Source organism: Vitis vinifera, chromosome 3, assembly GCF_030704535.1.
Source record: "Vitis vinifera cultivar Pinot Noir 40024 chromosome 3, ASM3070453v1".
Lineage (NCBI taxonomy): Eukaryota > Viridiplantae > Streptophyta > Magnoliopsida > Vitales > Vitaceae > Vitis > Vitis vinifera.
This window is the reverse complement of record NC_081807.1, coordinates 6,867,230-6,885,194: the sequence shown is the minus strand read 5'-3', so window position 1 is coordinate 6,885,194 and position 17,965 is coordinate 6,867,230. Positions and strand designations below refer to the sequence as shown.

Sequence of the window (17,965 nt, the reverse complement as noted above, 5' to 3'; positions counted from 1 at the left end):
AAATCATGGGGTCAAAGAGCAAAGCTATAATCCACTATTTGGAAAAAATGGTACACCAATTTACCTTGCAATGCATCATCAGGGCCACAAATTGTGCTCTAATGATAAAATTAGAGAGTGAATTATGTGATAAAAAGAATTCAACCGACTTAACTTAAATTATTGCTAAGAACCTAACCATGAGTTTAACAAATATCTTAGTCAAATTCCAAGTTTAAAAGATGAAAATGATGCAAGGTATAAGAACCGCTTTCATTCATGATAGTGAAGGAGCTTAATTTACATCAAAGGAGCTTTAAGGGTTGTGAAATGTGATGGCAATTGTAACTAGCGCAAATCGAGCAATGCGTAACATGAAAGATGATAAATGAAGATTATAGAAAGAGATAAAGATCAAGCAAATAAGAAAAAGAATGTTGGAGACTATAACTTGAAGTTCAACATCGGAATTGGAATTCAAATTTTGATAGCGACACATATATCTTTGCTTTGAGGTGAATTTTGGAATACCTTTCAATATCATTTTTAGACAAATTATATTTTAGTTTGAAACTCAGGGATTTAAGATTCTAACCCTTGAAACAGTGCAAAAATCAAAGTTGAAACAAACTAAAAAAAAAAAAAGTTATAACTATTTGAAGACAACTAGGTAGAACTAAAAAGGCATTTCAAATTAATTCAATTTATGATTTTGAAATTCATTTCAAAATTATCCCAATTTTCAAATCACAAACTATCATTATGAGATTTTGCTTCCTCCACTTTAGGAATTACATGTTGGGCACTCCATCAACCCTACATGGGTCCCACATGACTGGAAATCAAGATTTAATTAATTTTTAGTTATTTGCAGGAAATTATTTGGGAAATAATTTACTATTAGGAGCATGCCACTTGTTAGTTCTTTATTTTTCTATAAAACCCCCAATTGTTGGTTTTGAAAAAGACTTGAGAATTTTTGGCATTTCTTGAGAGAGAGAGAGAGAGGAACACATAGAAGATTTTCTTGATTTATTTTCTCTCTTTTTAAATTTGAAATAACTTTTATATTGAAAATTTTACCATAACATAGAGAGTTTGAATTTTTATGAAAGGAGAGAAAAAGTTAAGGGGAATGGCTTAGAGATGTGGCTTTCGCTTCTCTCATTTGCAAAGATAGGTATAATTAACCAAATCACATTAAAACCTTGATGCCTCTAGATGTGGATTGTCTTATTTTTGTATTTTTCCATTAATATGTTTATATCACGGCACAAACAAATTTTTCAAAGGTTTATATTAAAAGGTTTTAAAAATTATTTAAGAACTCTCTCAAAAAATATTTGGCAATCAAGCCTCTGCACGGGTTAATATTTTAATATCTTTGACTCCACAATTTTCCACCGCTAAGATACCAATTCTGCTTCTGCACGCAGGCCTTTCTCCTTTGCTCTCAAAGTGATGATGTTACACAAATCATCTGAAATCAATAATTTAAAACAGATTCTGGGTTGGGTTCACCATTACAATTGAGGGCATGAGGAAAAAAGAAAGGACAAAAAAAAAAAAGGAGATAGGGAGAGACATTGAGGGAGAGAATAGATGGAGTGGAGTGGCTCTTTCCTCCCCCTCATATTTGCTTTGTGAAAAAAAATAATGTATCCAAATAGTTGCCTTTTACATGAAACAGTCTCTTTCGTATGAACTACTGATTTAGATCAAAAGAAAAAAATAACAATAATAAATAATGGTTCCCAAAAGAAATGACTTTTGATATATTAGTCGTCTTGTTGTTCATCTCTGATCCACTTTGTAGCCACCCACTTCTCCCCTGCAATCACTGGACAGCTTCCATGGAGTGATGTCTGCAATAAAGCTCAACACATTGAAGATAAGAAAGAATCAAATGGCACTTTGATTTTAACCTCCAACTTAGTGGAAATGAAATAAATAAATCATAAAAAGGAAGAGAAACCACACAAACTATGAACCCAACTCCACAGTTTCAAGTTAGGCTTTACAAGTATTTTTTGATAATTCATTGGCCTGTTCAATTTATTGGAAGCATCATTGATGCATTGCCTATCAAAGGAAGAATCAATCAGTTTATATGCCATTAACATTCACTTCAAATAAAAAAAACAGTTACCCGATCAATAGTGCCATTTGGAAACACTGAATAAAATAGAAGCCCATCCCCTCTTTGTGGCTTCACTTTCAAACCAATGCATTTTTTGTAATCATAGCCCGTACCGATATTCAAGTCATGCTGCACACATCAAAAAATTAAGGTGACTACTCTAGACCCAACATAAATTATGGATATTATAAAAAATGAAAAACAAGAGAAGTCAACAAATTTCCCCATCTCACCTCAAAAGGAAACATAGTTTCTCCACCTTCTTCTACATCAGATAGATACAACAAGAAGGAAGCAACCTGCAATAGCATCAGACAATATATCATAGACCCATCAAAAAGCATTTCTAATTGTGCAGAACATGATCTCCATGTAGGAATACAAAGCAATAGAAGGTATACAGTACTTTCTATAGTCATTCATGAAAGTAAAGACAAGAAAAAATGTAGTTACTTAGCACACTATCATGCTCCAAAAAAAAGCTTGATTAGTAAGTACCCTTTGGCTTGTTTGTGGTCCATATTCAGCTGGGTTGAATGCATCATAATGTGAATTATACCTCTGCCCAATCTCATACCGCAGAATATTGAATGCCTGCAACATGATGACATCCCCGCATTACTCAAGACTAATTAATAATTGACCTGTAATGAAAGGTCAATTCTTTCAATGCAAGGAAAACAAATATTGATTGCACTATTGGTAAAACATTGATTTGGCAAATAAATAAAAAAGTGAAGTAAGAGGATTGGTATAAGAAAACAAGACAGTCTTACAGTAGTAATCTGATGAACTAGGAACAAACTACCCTACGCTTCAATTAAACTAGAGGGCAGAAATACGTGAGATATCACAAGATAGTGTAGATCATTTTCACGGAATAAGGAACATCTCCACAGCCACTGAAAACATGGGCTCACTGCCATGGGCAGATGCATTTGAGGGGGAACATTCAATTATTGTAATCATTGGCTTAAATATGGATGTTCCTATCCCTACTGAGCATTTCCCTTCTGAATGATTTAATCCCACCATAGGTTCCACCATGGCTACCTGATGACAACTTCAACCTAGTTGAAGACCCCACAAGGATGGTGGAGATAAAAAGAGAGACTAAGAAAGACAGAAAAAAATGAAACAGGAGTCCAGAAGCATTGGACTATAGGGATGCCCATGGGAATAATCATGAGTAACTCTCCTGATTGACCTCTCTCTCTCTCTCTCTCTCTCTCTCTCTCTCTATATATATATATATATATATATGTATGTATGTATGTATAAATCCCTTTTTAACCATTTTTAAGGATATGGCTGATGTAGGAGACAAAAAGAGAGACAAAGAAACAGAAGTCCTTAAGTAATGTACTATAGGGACACCCAAGGGAATAATCATCTGAACTCTCCTGATTGACTTAACTCTATCTCCAAAAAACAACTGAATATAGAAGGAAAGAGGAAAAAAAAAAAGACTAGTTAGTATTAAAATTAGAAGATAGAAACAGGAGAAGAATAATAACAGAGGTTCCTTTTTTTCTTTTTCTTTTGGTAGATGGGAGAAGAATTATAATAAACTGTGTTTTACCTACATGCCCAGGTAATGAAAGGGCAGCTGAAGCCTGAAAACAGTTTCTATTCATATCCCTAGATGCAAAAAACCTGCCAGCATTCCACAATATTAAGGTCTCGAGGACAACAAGTTTTCAAAAGTGCCCTTTGTTGCTTCAGTATTTATATTAAATAATAGTCAAAACTTTATTTTAGTAATCTAACTTGCTGCCAAACAAGCACCGGCATTAATGTATATAGCATGAGCATCACTCCAGTCAAGGGCTTCAAGGCAGATCAAAACAAAATAAAAAAAAATATATAAAATTTTAAAAATAAAGAAGGTGAAATATTCCTTAACTAATAATGAGTGCAGAAAGATATATAGCACTCCAAGAAAAAGCTATCTAACAGAAAAAAATAATTCCATAAGAAAACACACCTCTCCATGGCTTCTTGGAATCATTGTAGCCTTTGCAATTTTTCGCTCAACAAAGTCCAGAATCCCAGTTTTGTCTTCTGATGCACTAATAAATGTACCTGAACTGTTGCCAATGAAAGAATAAGCTGAGAAAGAAGAATAATAATATGTTGCACATGCAATTTACAAACAAACAATGAAATTGAAAATAAGAGTACTATCATCAATCAACTCCTATGTAAAATCTAGAGAGGAATTTTATTGATCATATTGTGGACCTGGTACATGAGGGAATACAAGGGTATAAACCATATTCTCTAGCCTTGGCTCAGATGGAAAAGGAGTTAGGGTTGAGTTGTGGAGAAAAATCCAAGTTTGATTCCATGCACCAAAAAGTTGAGTAACAAAAAAATTTCTCCATTTACTAGGGTGTGTTAGGGAACTATTTATTTTATTTAAGATGGCATGAAAAGCCTCTTTAGAAAATATTCAAGTTCTACAAATTCCATTTTCAGTGGCTTTTAATTTAGCAGTTTTGCCCTCAACTCTAAAAGATAAACCAGCACTCAAATCCTAAATCCATACCAAACACCCAAATCCATGAGCACTCCTAATATCCTAGACATGCCCTTATGAACCCTCTTTGCTTTTGGATGTCATCTCTTTCTCTGTATCATTCTTTCACTTTAGGAATGTCAATGTGACGGACCCTTATCTGAACCCTACATCCATGATCTAAATAATTTCCCATCCTAGGGTCAAACTTGAAGGTACTGTGGGAAAATGGGATTTGTAGACCCATCCTACCCTAACCCAGTATATAGAGTTGGTCATTATATAAAATCACTTATGAATGACAAACAAGTAAATTAAATTTTACGTAATGTTTTATATTTTGTTTGAAACAAAAAAAAAGTTAACTTGCATCTTTTCTTGTACATCTGTTTCAAGAGAGAGAGAGAAACAAAATATGGATTTAATTTTCCTTTCATATGATTCATAATCAGCGCAAGATGGTGTGAGACCCAAATCTTATAAATTATTGTTCTGACTAAGGTTTCTGAATTTGGGTTCATTACTAAATTATGTTTCGAGCCTTTTTTCATTTCTTTTCTTTTTTTTTTTTTTTTAAAAAAAAAAAAAAATCTATTCTCATAAATTTGTTGTACTTATGCTTGGGATATATTCTTGCTAATTTTCCAATTGGTTGATAAGAAAAATGTAGTTAAAGCTCTATCGAAAAAAAAGGGAAAAGAAAAATGCAGTAAAAGGCAAGAAACTAGCATCTTGGCTTTAGATTCCTGAATGCATCATTTGTGTTTGTGAAATAAATATTCAATTGGACCCTCCATTTGGCTGATAAGCCAATATATTCATTTCCTTTCCTTTTAACAATTTTCCTATCAACCAAGCACAACATTATCAAGAGACATATCTCAAATACAATAAATTTATAAGAATAGATTTTAAAAGAAAAAAAAAGGTCCGAGAATCCTAATTAATATATATCTCTAATTTGCATAATTTAAAAACCCTAATTAATTGATAGGCACTCATAATATGTGTCTGTAATTTGCCAAATTAAAACATTAAGTGGGTGTTTAGATGCACTTTCAGTTTTTTGTTTTAAAAACAAAAAAGAAGAGTAACTCCTGTATAAAATGCAAAACTCTTAAAAGACTTACTTTAAAATGATAATGATTTCTAAAAACTATTTAAAAATTTTAGGTTTTAGAAAATTTTTACTACGTTAAACTTCAAGATTTTTTAAAGTGATTTTTAAGGACACAAGGTGAGTCGATACTTTTTATACGGGTCTCTCTACTTTTTATATAAAGTTATTACTATTTTTGTTTTTAAAAACAAAAAATGGGAAATGTATCCAAATGAAACTTAAGCTATGAGGAAATGTTTTAGTGAATTCTGAATCCCACCTTCAAAAAAGAGAGTTGAGATAGAGCATTGAGATAGAATATTTTATAGAGTATCATCTAAGAAAAAATTAAAAAATAAATAAAAATAAAAAGGTGAGAACATGGAGCTCCATAGCAACAAAACAAAAGAACAAGAGAGTGACCCACCATACCAGAATGATAAGTTGGAAGGGAATCAGATAAGAGAGTGTGTTCTACTATGTGTGTGAGTGTGTTGTGGGAGAGAGAGAGATGTCCATGTGAGAGTAGTGAGGGTGCAAAGAAAAGAGTATTTGGGATATTCTGAGTGGCTATGGGTTTAAAAACAGAGTGTTTGATACTGGTTTAATGTTGTATTATTTATGTTTTGATCAAGGACATAATGGTTATATAAAAAAACCAACTTAATAGCATCTCCATAAATTGGTATCTGCTACAGTATCTTTTCATGCATTCATAGAGGGAATAGTCCCTGATCATATTACCTACCAGAAAAAAATAAAATAAAATAAAAACAGTCCCTGGTCATGCTCTAGTAAATAGTAAAATATAATTCATGACTTTGTAAAGTCAAAAGTTCCAATTGTTTTATTTGTAGAACTCCTAATATTCAATACCAATTCTGCAGTCCATTTTGAAGGGTTAAAATTTAAATGACACAAAGCACATCCATATATGCAAATATCATAGAAGTGATGAGAAAATTTACAACTTTTTCATACTAGTACCAACTTTTGTTCAAATGCAAATATCATATAACTCTCATGCAGTTTCAGCAATATCCTCAACTTCCTAAATCCTCCAGTAAGGTCATAACTACGATTAACAAAATTTTATCCTTCTTTTTTAATTAATAAACAGTTCAGTGACATAGTGCATGTTAATACCCCAAAATGACAGTTCTTAAATGGATATAGACAATAGATGCAGAAATTCTCGAGTCCATCACTTTGTCATAAAAATTGTCAGTTTAATCCAAAAACATGGTATGTTAAAATATTTTTTGACAAACAAACACTCAACTAAAAGAGCCTAACAAAAAGGGTGCAATCAAAGTATACAAGTAGTATAAGACAATCGCTAAACAACCAAGAAAAATAAGGTAAACACAAATAAACCTCCCTTCCTTTAACTAGAACCCAATCAATCAATAAAGTCTAATACGGACAAAGAAGCTTCATCAACAAAGAATATGGATAGTATATAGGTGAACTGTGGTACCTTCAAATTTATGAGTGATAGAAAAGAGTTGGTCAGGAGAGTGTTTGAGATTTGGTTTCTTATTAAAAAAAATTCCGGTTGAGATTTTGCTATCTAATCATTATGATATAGAAGGAAAAAAAAACACACCATGGAATCCAAGAGTTGATGTTGCGCTATTAAATTGTTTGGAATGAACAACCTCCAAAATATTGGCAGAACATGTCCTTTTTTCTCCTTCCCTCTCAAGAGAAACGGCCTTGTATTTCATTTCTAAGCAACTTAAAGTGCACATTCATGTGACTTGTGCAGCTGAACACATGCAACAGAGAAGTGCCAGACATTTTTCTTTCAAGAGATTTTAACTATAAAAAAGTAACCAAGTAGGAGTATGTAAAACTGAAACCATGCATGTACAATAACAAAAAACAAATGACTTGTTTCTTAGTGAAAAATTTTCTCCAGTTATCGGTTTAATTCCTCCTGATAATACTACAGCAAAAAACAATTTGTTGCAAAAATTATAATATTCTCTGAATAAAATAGGAACTCTATTGTGTACAAAAAGGTACCTAGTTCTTGTTCCCTTCGTGCTCTCATCAGTTTCTCCCTGCCGCAAAGCCAAGGTTGACGGTCTAAGGTGTGACTTTGCCATTTCAATTATGCTTTGGCATTGTTCTGCGGTTGCAAAGCGAGGAAAATAGAGAGCTCGTGGTTTCCAACTCAAGACCTGCATTTAAAATCAAAAGGGCTCATAATGAAATGACACAAAAGTAAACGAAAAAGCTTTAAAAAAAATTTATGACTTGATTGAATTCCAGAAAGAATGCCTGCCTTAAGTGCTGACTAAATACATGGGGTTGATACTCTTAAAAGAACTTCTTGATCTTTTTTTTTTTAAATTTTAATTTCATGTGTTTATTTCTAATGTTTACCTTTCTAACTGCCACTTTTTCTTTATAGGCGAATAAAAAAAGACAGGTGCAGCCCAATACATCTTAAACTGCCACTTCTAATGGTCTACTGTTTTCCCTGTTTCTTGGTTTTGGCCAACTCTTTCACTTTGATATCAGAAACTTCCAATCCATTTTTCTAAACTTAAATTGCCAACACTGCAAACTTGGGTTCAACTCAACTCAGAATCAAGCTCTGAGCTAACTCAACTTGGAATCAAGTATGAACTGAGTCCAAGCCAACATTTAGATTCTAAGGCCTTCAGCCAAATGTTAAAGATGTTTCTTTCTGTTTCCCAGATATCTTTTGCAGAGATGTAAGCATTAAAGAGCCAAGCATCAAATGGTACAATGTAGAACCATTTAGGTAGCGCCTACAGGCATATGAAATTTCACCTGCGCAGCCACTTTTCACCCACACCCTAGAAACAAACACTGAGAAATATAGTATAAACAAACAACAACAATTTGGAATGAGTCTTTATTTGGCATGCAAACATCATAGCCTTTTATAAAGGCTAGGTTCTTCAATTCATGGAAGAACAAGCCTGGAACCTAAAAAAGCTCACAGAATCTGTAAAGTAGGAAGGTCCAACTTTTCTTATTCATAAAAGAATGCAGAAAAGGTGTGGAAAGAACATCCATAGCTAAGTTCCTGCTAAAGGGAAGAAAGAGAGAGAAGGGGTTAGTGAAGAAGGGTATTGGAAATTCATCTTAGGGGCTCCAACAAAGAGATTTGAGGTTAACAAATAACAGAACAGGGAATTTCCTAGTGCCAGTCTTTCAACTTTTCATTTGTTTCACACCACAGAATCCCCAATTAAAAACTAAGCCAATGATAAAGGAAATCTGCATCTTTGTCCCAACCTTTTCTTTTTAAGTTACATCTTCAATATTCTTCAAGCTGAGTTCAGATTGTGTTGCTTTAATGACAGAGGTCAACAAGTAAATGATAAACCCTCACGGAATTCATACAATTCTAGTTTTTCTTCAATTTTTTCAATCTCCTGAGGAAAAAAAGGACCCACAATATCCACTTCCACAGGAAGATACCGTAAAAATTAAGAAACTACAGAACAAACTTGGATTATCTACAACCAATATCAGATTACATATGCGCATGAAATTTCCCCTACTGAGCTACAAAACTTGACAGAAGGAAGGAAATTCAAGGAGGGGACAGAGATGCCTAATTAAATATTCTCAAATTGATAGTTTAAATTTTTTAATTGTACAAATGAGCAAAAGTTTAAAGTGATTGATTCTACTCAGCAAAGCCTTAATCAATTAACTAAATGCTAAATAGACAAATACAAATTCAAATTTATTAATTAAACCACCTAAACCTTGATTTGCTTTTGGGAGGCAGCAGGCTGGTAGCATCTCTCTCAAATGAGAATGAGGCTTTAACCTGATATGGCGAAGCATGTTCCAATACAATTGGTTTCTAGGAGCAGTGCTTCAAACTAATCTCAAATTGCTCAACTCAATTTGAAACTCACTTTTATAGCACTGCAGCAAATCACTGATGAAAAACAATGCTCTTCATACCAAAAATAAATATGTGACTGATCCTCTACATATCACAGTCATCACCACCTGCCCCTAATTCCAATTCCATGGTAAAATCAAAATTTACAAATTCCAGAGAACTGAATTCTCAAATCAAATACAGTTTCTTGCAATCAATCATGCTCAAATTCCTCAGACTCAAATGCAACCACTAATTTATAGAACTCGTTTTCTTCTTTTTTTTTTTTTTTTTAATCTTTTTCATAGGCAACTAATTTAAACAAATCAAACTTTAACTTAAGAAGCCAGACTAGCAGATAGTATCTCTAGATATAGAATAATCCACCAGGAGTATGAATAGCAATCTCTTCAAATTCGAAAATTCAAAATGAGAAGCACAGTCAACTACATCAATTACCTGAAATGGGATCATATCAACAGAACTCTCCCCAGTCTCTCCATGCGGCATCGGACTGTACTCCTCCACCGATTCAAGCAATCTCGGCTGTGATCGAACTCCATTTACATCCTGCAAAAAGGATCGACTTTCAACTCAAACCAAAAGGCGACTGACACACATATTAAAAAAAATCCAAAAAGAGGAAAAGAAACCTGAGAGAAAAGCATGGATCCGAAGAGCCCAGCGAGAAAGAAAAAGGACCATGAGATGAAGAGAAGCAGCAACCCTAACTTGGGCCTCCAAACACCTTTGCCCTTGCCTTTCATCTACGGTTTCTTCAAATTTTCTCGCACTTTCTCCCTGTTTAACACTGTTTCTGGTTTCTGTGCATTGAAGAAATGGCAATAGCGGGAGTTCTCCTTCTATTCAACGATGATGCATTGACTTTTGAAAACGTCGGAAAGATGTTCGACGTTTCCATTTGGGCCGTCTTTCCTTCTGGGCCTGTTTGGCTGCCTAGAAAATAATATAGTCACGGTCCTCTAGATCTTCAATTTATAATAAATAGAAATATTTGCGATAAAAGCCAAAATATTAATTAAGAAAAAACGTCCACGCATTTGAAAATATAAATATAATATCAAATAGATTAAAATATTTTATTTAAAAAAATAAAATATTACAACCATTTTTTAAAAATTTTAAAAAATAGTTTTTGAAAACCGTGTCTAATACCTTTTAAAACAAAATTTGTTTAAGAATTTGAAATATTTTTAGGGAGAATTATGTTTTGGCCCAATTGGGCCCAAAAATTAATATTTGGTTCATATAATTTTCATAATTAATAAAAATGATATAAGATGTTAAAAGACCAATATATCTTTTAAATTTCTATATATTACCTTTTAAGGATATAAAATAGTAATAGACTAAAATACCCAATGACCTTTTACATAAATTTTTTTGGCTTTAACAATTTGGATTTTTCATGTTTTTTAATTTTTTATATAAATAATTAAAATCAGCATTATTTTCTATTTTAAATTATAAATAAAGAAAAATAATGTTTAAAAACTATTTTAAAAAATACTTTCTAAAAAAATGGTAATATGATTTATATTTTTTATATTTTCTTTTGAAAAAACATTTAATTAAAAAATGAAAACTATTTTTAAAAATAAAAATTGAAAACCTTGTTTAGTACTATTTTTTATATGAAAATAATAAAAAGAATTAAAATTCATACATTGATTACCCATTTTTATTTTTTTCCATTAGTTATTTTACTAATAAAATAAAAATATAATATGTTTACAATTAAACAAAGAAATTGACCAATTATGTGTTTTTTATGGGACTATATTTTACATGAAAAATAATTAAATAACTAAATTATATATATTTATTACTCTTTTTAATTTTATTTTCTTTATTTATTTTTTGTCTAATAGAAAATTTTAATATATACATAATTAACAAAGTAATAAATCAATTGTGCACATTTTAATCTATTAAAATAAATTACTTTCTAATTTAAATAAATAAAATAAATAAGTAAACAAATTTGAGGTTATTTCTATTTTTTAACATATCTTATATCAATATTTTTTAAGGTTAAATAATTTTTTATTTTTTTCTTTAATTCCAAAAATAAAATGAAATAAATAAATAAATTTGATATTTTCTAACTAGTCTAATATTCATATTTCTTATGGTTAAATAAAATTTTTTATTCTTTTTTCTTTATTTCCAAAAATAAAAGGAAATAAATAAATAAACTTGGTTTAAATAATAGTTTTTAAGTAATTTCTTTATCTTATTTTTAATTACATTTTGCATTGAAAATAAAAATAAAATAAAGTTTTATTTGTTTTAATTATTTGAAATGTCAAACTATTGGGAACATAGTTTACACACTAATGTGGATATAATTTATATATATATATGAAATTTATACCATTATACAAGGTTATTACACTAATTATACAAGGGGTGTACAAAATTGTACATTTTGAACAACTTTTTTTTTTCTTGTCATCTAAGGATTATATGTTCTCCTACCACAAATTCTTTTATTTCATGTACTTTATTTAACTCGCATATAATAATTCAAATACTTACCTTAAAAATGATGTTTAGAGAAAAATTTTGTTTTTACGTTTTATATCATTTTTTAAGTCAAATCATTGGAAACATGGTTCACACATCATATGTAGCACATAATGTATGCATATGGATGAAATTTGCACCATTGTACAAGGGTGTTATACTAACTATATAAGGTAAATGTTCAATTGAACAAGATAAATGTTTTAATTGTACAAGACAAATGTTCTAACTATATAAGGGATATACAAGGCTATCATTTGTGAAAGATTTTAATCAATTTTGGACAACTTTTTTTTTTTTTGTCTTGTCATCTAAAGATTGCACACTCTTAAGGTACACATTCCTCTATTACACACTCATCTTATGCACTTTATTTAACTCGCACATGATAATTTGAATACTTATCCCACTAATGATGTTTGAAAGAAAATTTTGTTTTTGCCATCTTCCACTATTTTTTGAAATAAGCCAATGAAAACATGGTTAATCTACCTATGGTTACATATTGAGTAGGTGGTATATGGAATTTAAGTCACTGTACAAGGTATTTACACTAAGTGTACATGACAAATATATTAACTGTACAAGTGTGTACAAGATTATTATTTGTGAAGGATTTTAAATAATTCTGAAAAACTTGTTTGTTTATTTTCCCTAACCGAGGATAAACGACAGTCCTTACACATGTTAAGCATACATTCATATCATGCACTTTATCTAACTTGTGTATGGTCTTTTGAATAGGTATCTCACTTATGATGATTGTAAATTATACAACAATTTTTTTTCTTTTTTAAAACCAAACCAATGCAAACATGGTTAACCGACCTATTGTTAGATATTCATAAGATGATGTATGAAATTTGAGTTATTGTATAAGGGTATTACACTAACTGTACAAGACAAATTTACTAATTGTACAAGGGTATACAAGACTACTTTTTGTTAAGGATTTCAAGTGATTTTGAAAAACTTTCCCATTTTTTTCCACACAAAGACTTTTTCCCACACTCAAATTCTCTCACTTAAGAATTGTTTCGAATTTTAGTTTTAAATTTCATTATCAAAATTTTGTAATTGCATATTTTGTTTTTGTAGTTTTAGCAATGTTATTTCTTTCCACTTTTTTTTTTTTTTGTGAAATTTTATCCAAATGAATCTATATTTATCAAATTTTTTACTAAGATTATCTTTAATTCTTTTAATATATTTATACTCATTTATTTAAAAAATGAAAAACTATTTTTTTTTTAAAAAAAAACATGTTCTATTACCTTTCAAGTAAAAAATTAGATAAGTTTGAAAGTCACTAAAAAAAATTAAATACCAGTTTCAATAATTTTTAGATAAAATTTTATATAATACATTTTATTTGAAATTTAATTTCTAAAGTTTAACTAAAATCTTGTATTGATAATTTTCTTGTTGTGAGTCAAAATATTTTACATTAGTTTATCTAGATAAAAAAAATTATTAATATAATATTAAAATTTCATATCTTAGTTATTTTTTTCAATAAATTTATCTTTTTAAAAATTTTAAAATAAAAACATTAAAAATTAAAAAGCTAAAAGGATATATATAATAAAGTGAAGTGATAGTCAATTTTTAAAATATTTAAAATATGGTTAATGTAGAAAATATAAAAAATAATTAAAAATAAGAGAAAAATATAAATGAAAGGGTAATATAAATTTATAATAAAAAATGAAAATTAAACTAAAAGATAAATACAAAAAGATAAAAAATATTTGGATGAAAAATCCCAAAATTTTTATCATTACTTATAATAAGAGCAAAAAGATTCAATATCTTTAAAAATGAAAAACAAAAAACATTATTGCTTTTTATTTGACATAAAATAGGAATATAGATTGGAAGAAAAAGAAAAAGAAAAGTTAAAAATGAGTAATATTTAATAGGGAATAAAAAAGGGAAAAAAAACACAAAAAATTGAAATTCACACTCACTTCTGCCTATATAAGGGTTAAGGGTATTTTAGGGATTAATGAAATACAATATCCTTCGTCTTAATTTTTATATTTTGTTTGGGTCTTGCGCTTAAATATGCATGATATATGAACCAAATGTTAATTTTTAGGCATAATTGGGCCCAAAACATAATTCTCCCATATTTTTAACCAATTTTTAACATTTTTAAATATATTTTTAAAATAATTTTTATATCTATAATTTTATTTTTAATTGTATAATTATTTTTTAAAACGGTTTTAAAAAATAAATAAAATTAAAACTAAAAATGACTAAAAAAATATTTTTTAAAAATACTTTATTTTTTATTTTTGAAAACAAAAAATTGAAAACAATATATGGTTATAAAAGTGTTTTTCCATTTTTTTTTCTAAAAATAAAAAATTATTCTCAAAAACAATTGTAAAACGGGTCTTTAAACTTTTTTTCCACAAAATTGTGGAAAAGAATAGGTTAACGTTGAAATCATGTGATAATATTAATTTTATTTTAATATTAAGTTTTTATATAGTCCATACAAAAACAATACTTTACTTGTATTAGTTAGATGGTTCACATCAACAGCTCGTGACTACCTATTTTTAGGTCGGAAAAATTTGTCACACTTCTTTTCTTAAAAGCAACTTGCCATTTAATTGAACCAAATAAAGCATTTTATATATCAATTTTTTTTCTACCAAAAGTCTCCTTTTTTTAGCTGCCATCCTTTTAAATATTGAGATTAAGCTTAAATAATTAAAATTCTGCAGCAAATGAAAATTTATACAAATTTTTCTTGGAATTGGACAAATTATTATATATTGTTTAAGAATATTATTAAATTATTTAAGAATATACTAAGATATTTGTAAGTTGTTAATGTTTGCAAAGTGTTCCAAATTTCTAATTAGCAAAGATTTTTTTTTATATAAAATATTTTTTAAATTAATATATTATTGTAATATTAAATTTTCTTATAAAATAAAGAAAATTGTTGAAAATATTTCTATAAATATTTTAGGTTATAAAAAAAATGTTATAAGATGAAAATAGACTCGTAAAAAACTATAAGGGATGAATAGAAATATGATGAAGAACTAAAGATGTCCAATGAGTCGTGTCAGGTCGGCACGACCCAATATTGATCGGGCCATTACTGGCCAACACGACCCACTTAAAAATCGTGCCAGGCTAGGTTGGCCCATACAAGCCAAGTAGGTGGCCCGACATGGCCCATAAGCTTGCGGGCTAATCGTGCCATGCCATATCCCATGAGCCACTCACTTTGTTAAAAATTTTAATTTAAACTTTTTAAGTCATTTTTTCTTAAGTTTTTTTCATTATTAAATAAAATTTCTTTTTGTTACTTTAAACACCTCTAATAATTATAATTTTTATTTTTTATATTTATATTTATCAAGTTTGTAATTGTAAAATTTATAGAAATGTTAGTTTTTTGTTTTTAAAAATAGTAAAAAAAAAATATTTGAATTTTTTTTAATCAAAATAAAAAAAAATTAAAATAATGGAATATAAAAAGAAATGAAACATAAAAAAAATAATTCTTTTATTCAATATTTCAACAAATTACATAAAAAAATAAGGAGAAACAAAAAAGGTTAGAATTGCACGGTAGGTCGGCATGGTGGGTTGGTGGACTGTTTCTTTAGGCCCAACACAACCTACTCCTTCGGGTCGTGCCAGCCCATCCTGCTACAATGTTGGGCCGTGTCGCCCCGACCCGACCTCTTGGCGTGCCAGTCCATGGGCCAAAATGAGCAACCCGACCCAATGGATACCTCGAGGAAGAACAGTGGAGTAAGAAGACTCGTGCTTAAAGTGTGAATACAATGAGTAGGAAATATGAGATGTTTCAAGCCTTGATAATTATATTTAGTTTTTGTCCTCTGTAATATCCTCCCAATAATTATATTTGGCTTTTGTTCTTTGCAATTATTATCTATGGAATAATATTTGGTTTTTGTTCTTTGCAATTATTATCTATGGAATAGTGGAAAGATTTTGTGAATTAAGATATCTTTCTGTGCTCATTGGTTTGAAAATTCGTCAAATACATTCCTTATTTTAAATTAGAAATGGGAGTGAAAATATTAAATGAAAAGGGTAAAAGAGGTGTTTGATGAAATTCAAACCAATGAGGGCTAAATGTATTTAGCTAAAATCTTAAGAGAGGTAAATGAAATTAACACATTTATATAAGAAAGCAAACATAAGAAATAAAATTGTGATTTAATTTACATAATCTTAAAAAATTAACTAATGAAATTCCCATTTAATGAATATAAACTTTATAAGTAAAATAAATTGCTAATTTTTATTAACATCAATTTACAAAAAATTAATATATTCACCAAAATCTAATTTAATATTTATTAACTTTAGGATTGATAATTGATAAAACAGGTTTAGATCACTATTAACATTAATTTACAAAAAAAAAAATTGATTTTACATAAATAAACTTTAAGATTAATTAATATCATTATTAACGTTAATATATACATAAAAAAATTCTAATTTTATGTAATTAAATGGGTGTTTGATAAAATTTAATACTTACTTAATGATTTAAGTTGATTTTAAATTAAATTATACTTAAGTTATTGACTTAAAAACTTATTACTTAATTATTACTTTAAGTATTAAGATTGTTTGATAAAAACTTAAAATTTATTCTAAATTATTAAATTAACAAATTTATCCTCATAAATTATAATTAAGACAAAGGATGTTAAGTAACAATAAGAATACGTTTGACAGTGATTTTATGAAATGTTTCTATCATTTCTAATACTTGAAAATTTTTATTTTTCAAGTATTAGAAATATTAGAAACACTTATTAAAATCATTGTTAAATACACTTTAAATGTTATAGAGTAGAAAAAGAGATCGTGAAGGTAATTAGGGTAAATGAGGATAAAAAGGTAAAATGAAGATGTGGATTTAAGAATAAATTAATTATTTTTACTTATTATTTAAATTAATTTTTAACTTTGAGTGATACTATTAAGTTATTTTACTAAATATACTTAAATTATTTAATAACTTAAATAAAATTATTAAGTTAATTTAAGTTATTAAGTTAGTTTACCAAACATACACTAATTTTACCATAAATTGACAAAAGAATCTTTTGAATTATTTTTTATTAACATCAATTTTTTTTTTAAATGCCAACAAAATATCGGATTTAATGTAATTAATATATATTAATTTTCAATTACTTGGGGCTCTCTCTCTCTCTAAACATCAATTCATGAAACTAACCATACATTAAATAAGATTATGATTTAAGCAAATATCAGTTTTATAAAATTAATTACATCCATAGCATGAGATTTAATATTATTAAGTTAATTAGGATTGATTTATTTTGCAAACAATTTTAAGTAGGAAATTTCTATTCCATGTTCAAATTTTATTCTTTAATCTTATTTTTTAAATTTTAATTAGTTATAATTATTTGGTAAATAAAGATTAGTTTTTTGTTTTGAAAAACAATTCCATATTTAATTTTTTAATTATTCAATGCTATTTACTAATTTTGGTTAGTGATAACTAAAATTAGCCTATTTAATAAAAAATTGGACTAGAAAACTATTTTTTTTGTATTTACATATGTTATTGTTTGATGTTAATATTATTTGGTAATTTTATTTAATAATAATTTGAGTTTAATTATGATTAATTTATTTATTAAAAAAATAAAAATATATTTAGTTCATAAGTAGGTCTTTTATGGCATAATATTAATATTATTTATCAAATTTAGTTCATAATAATTAAGAGATAATTAGGCA

At 28.5% G+C, this 17,965-nt stretch overlaps 1 protein-coding gene across 1 annotated transcript; it reads right to left on the bottom strand.

Annotated features, from left to right (window-relative positions):
* Positions 1-1,565: 1,565 nt before the first annotated feature.
* LOC100244673 (probable prolyl 4-hydroxylase 9) lies at positions 1,566-10,673 on the bottom strand. Its single transcript, XM_002262916.5, has 8 exons — positions 10,276-10,673; positions 10,082-10,192; positions 7,771-7,928; positions 4,107-4,209; positions 2,618-2,713; positions 2,353-2,418; positions 2,129-2,248; positions 1,566-1,844 (listed from the first exon to the last, which is right to left on the bottom strand). Exons 1-8 carry the CDS (start codon positions 10,387-10,389, stop codon positions 1,758-1,760), a joined length of 855 nt encoding a protein of 284 aa, XP_002262952.1. The 5' UTR covers positions 10,390-10,673; the 3' UTR covers positions 1,566-1,757.
* Between the last annotated feature and the right edge of the window lie 7,292 nt (positions 10,674-17,965).

Excerpts from the sequence above, each read along its gene's own strand:
- LOC100244673 (XM_002262916.5), bottom strand. The coding sequence starts at position 10,389 with ATGAAAGGCAAGGGCAAAGGTGTTTGGAGGCCCAAGTTAGGGTTGCTG. Across the intron at positions 10,193-10,275 it reads GATCCATGCTTTTCTCTCAG|GATGTAAATGGAGTTCGATC; the intron begins GTTTCTTTTCCT and ends TCCTTTTTGCAG. Across the intron at positions 2,249-2,352 it reads AAACTATGTTTCCTTTTGAG|CATGACTTGAATATCGGTAC; the intron begins GTGAGATGGGGA and ends TGATGTGTGCAG.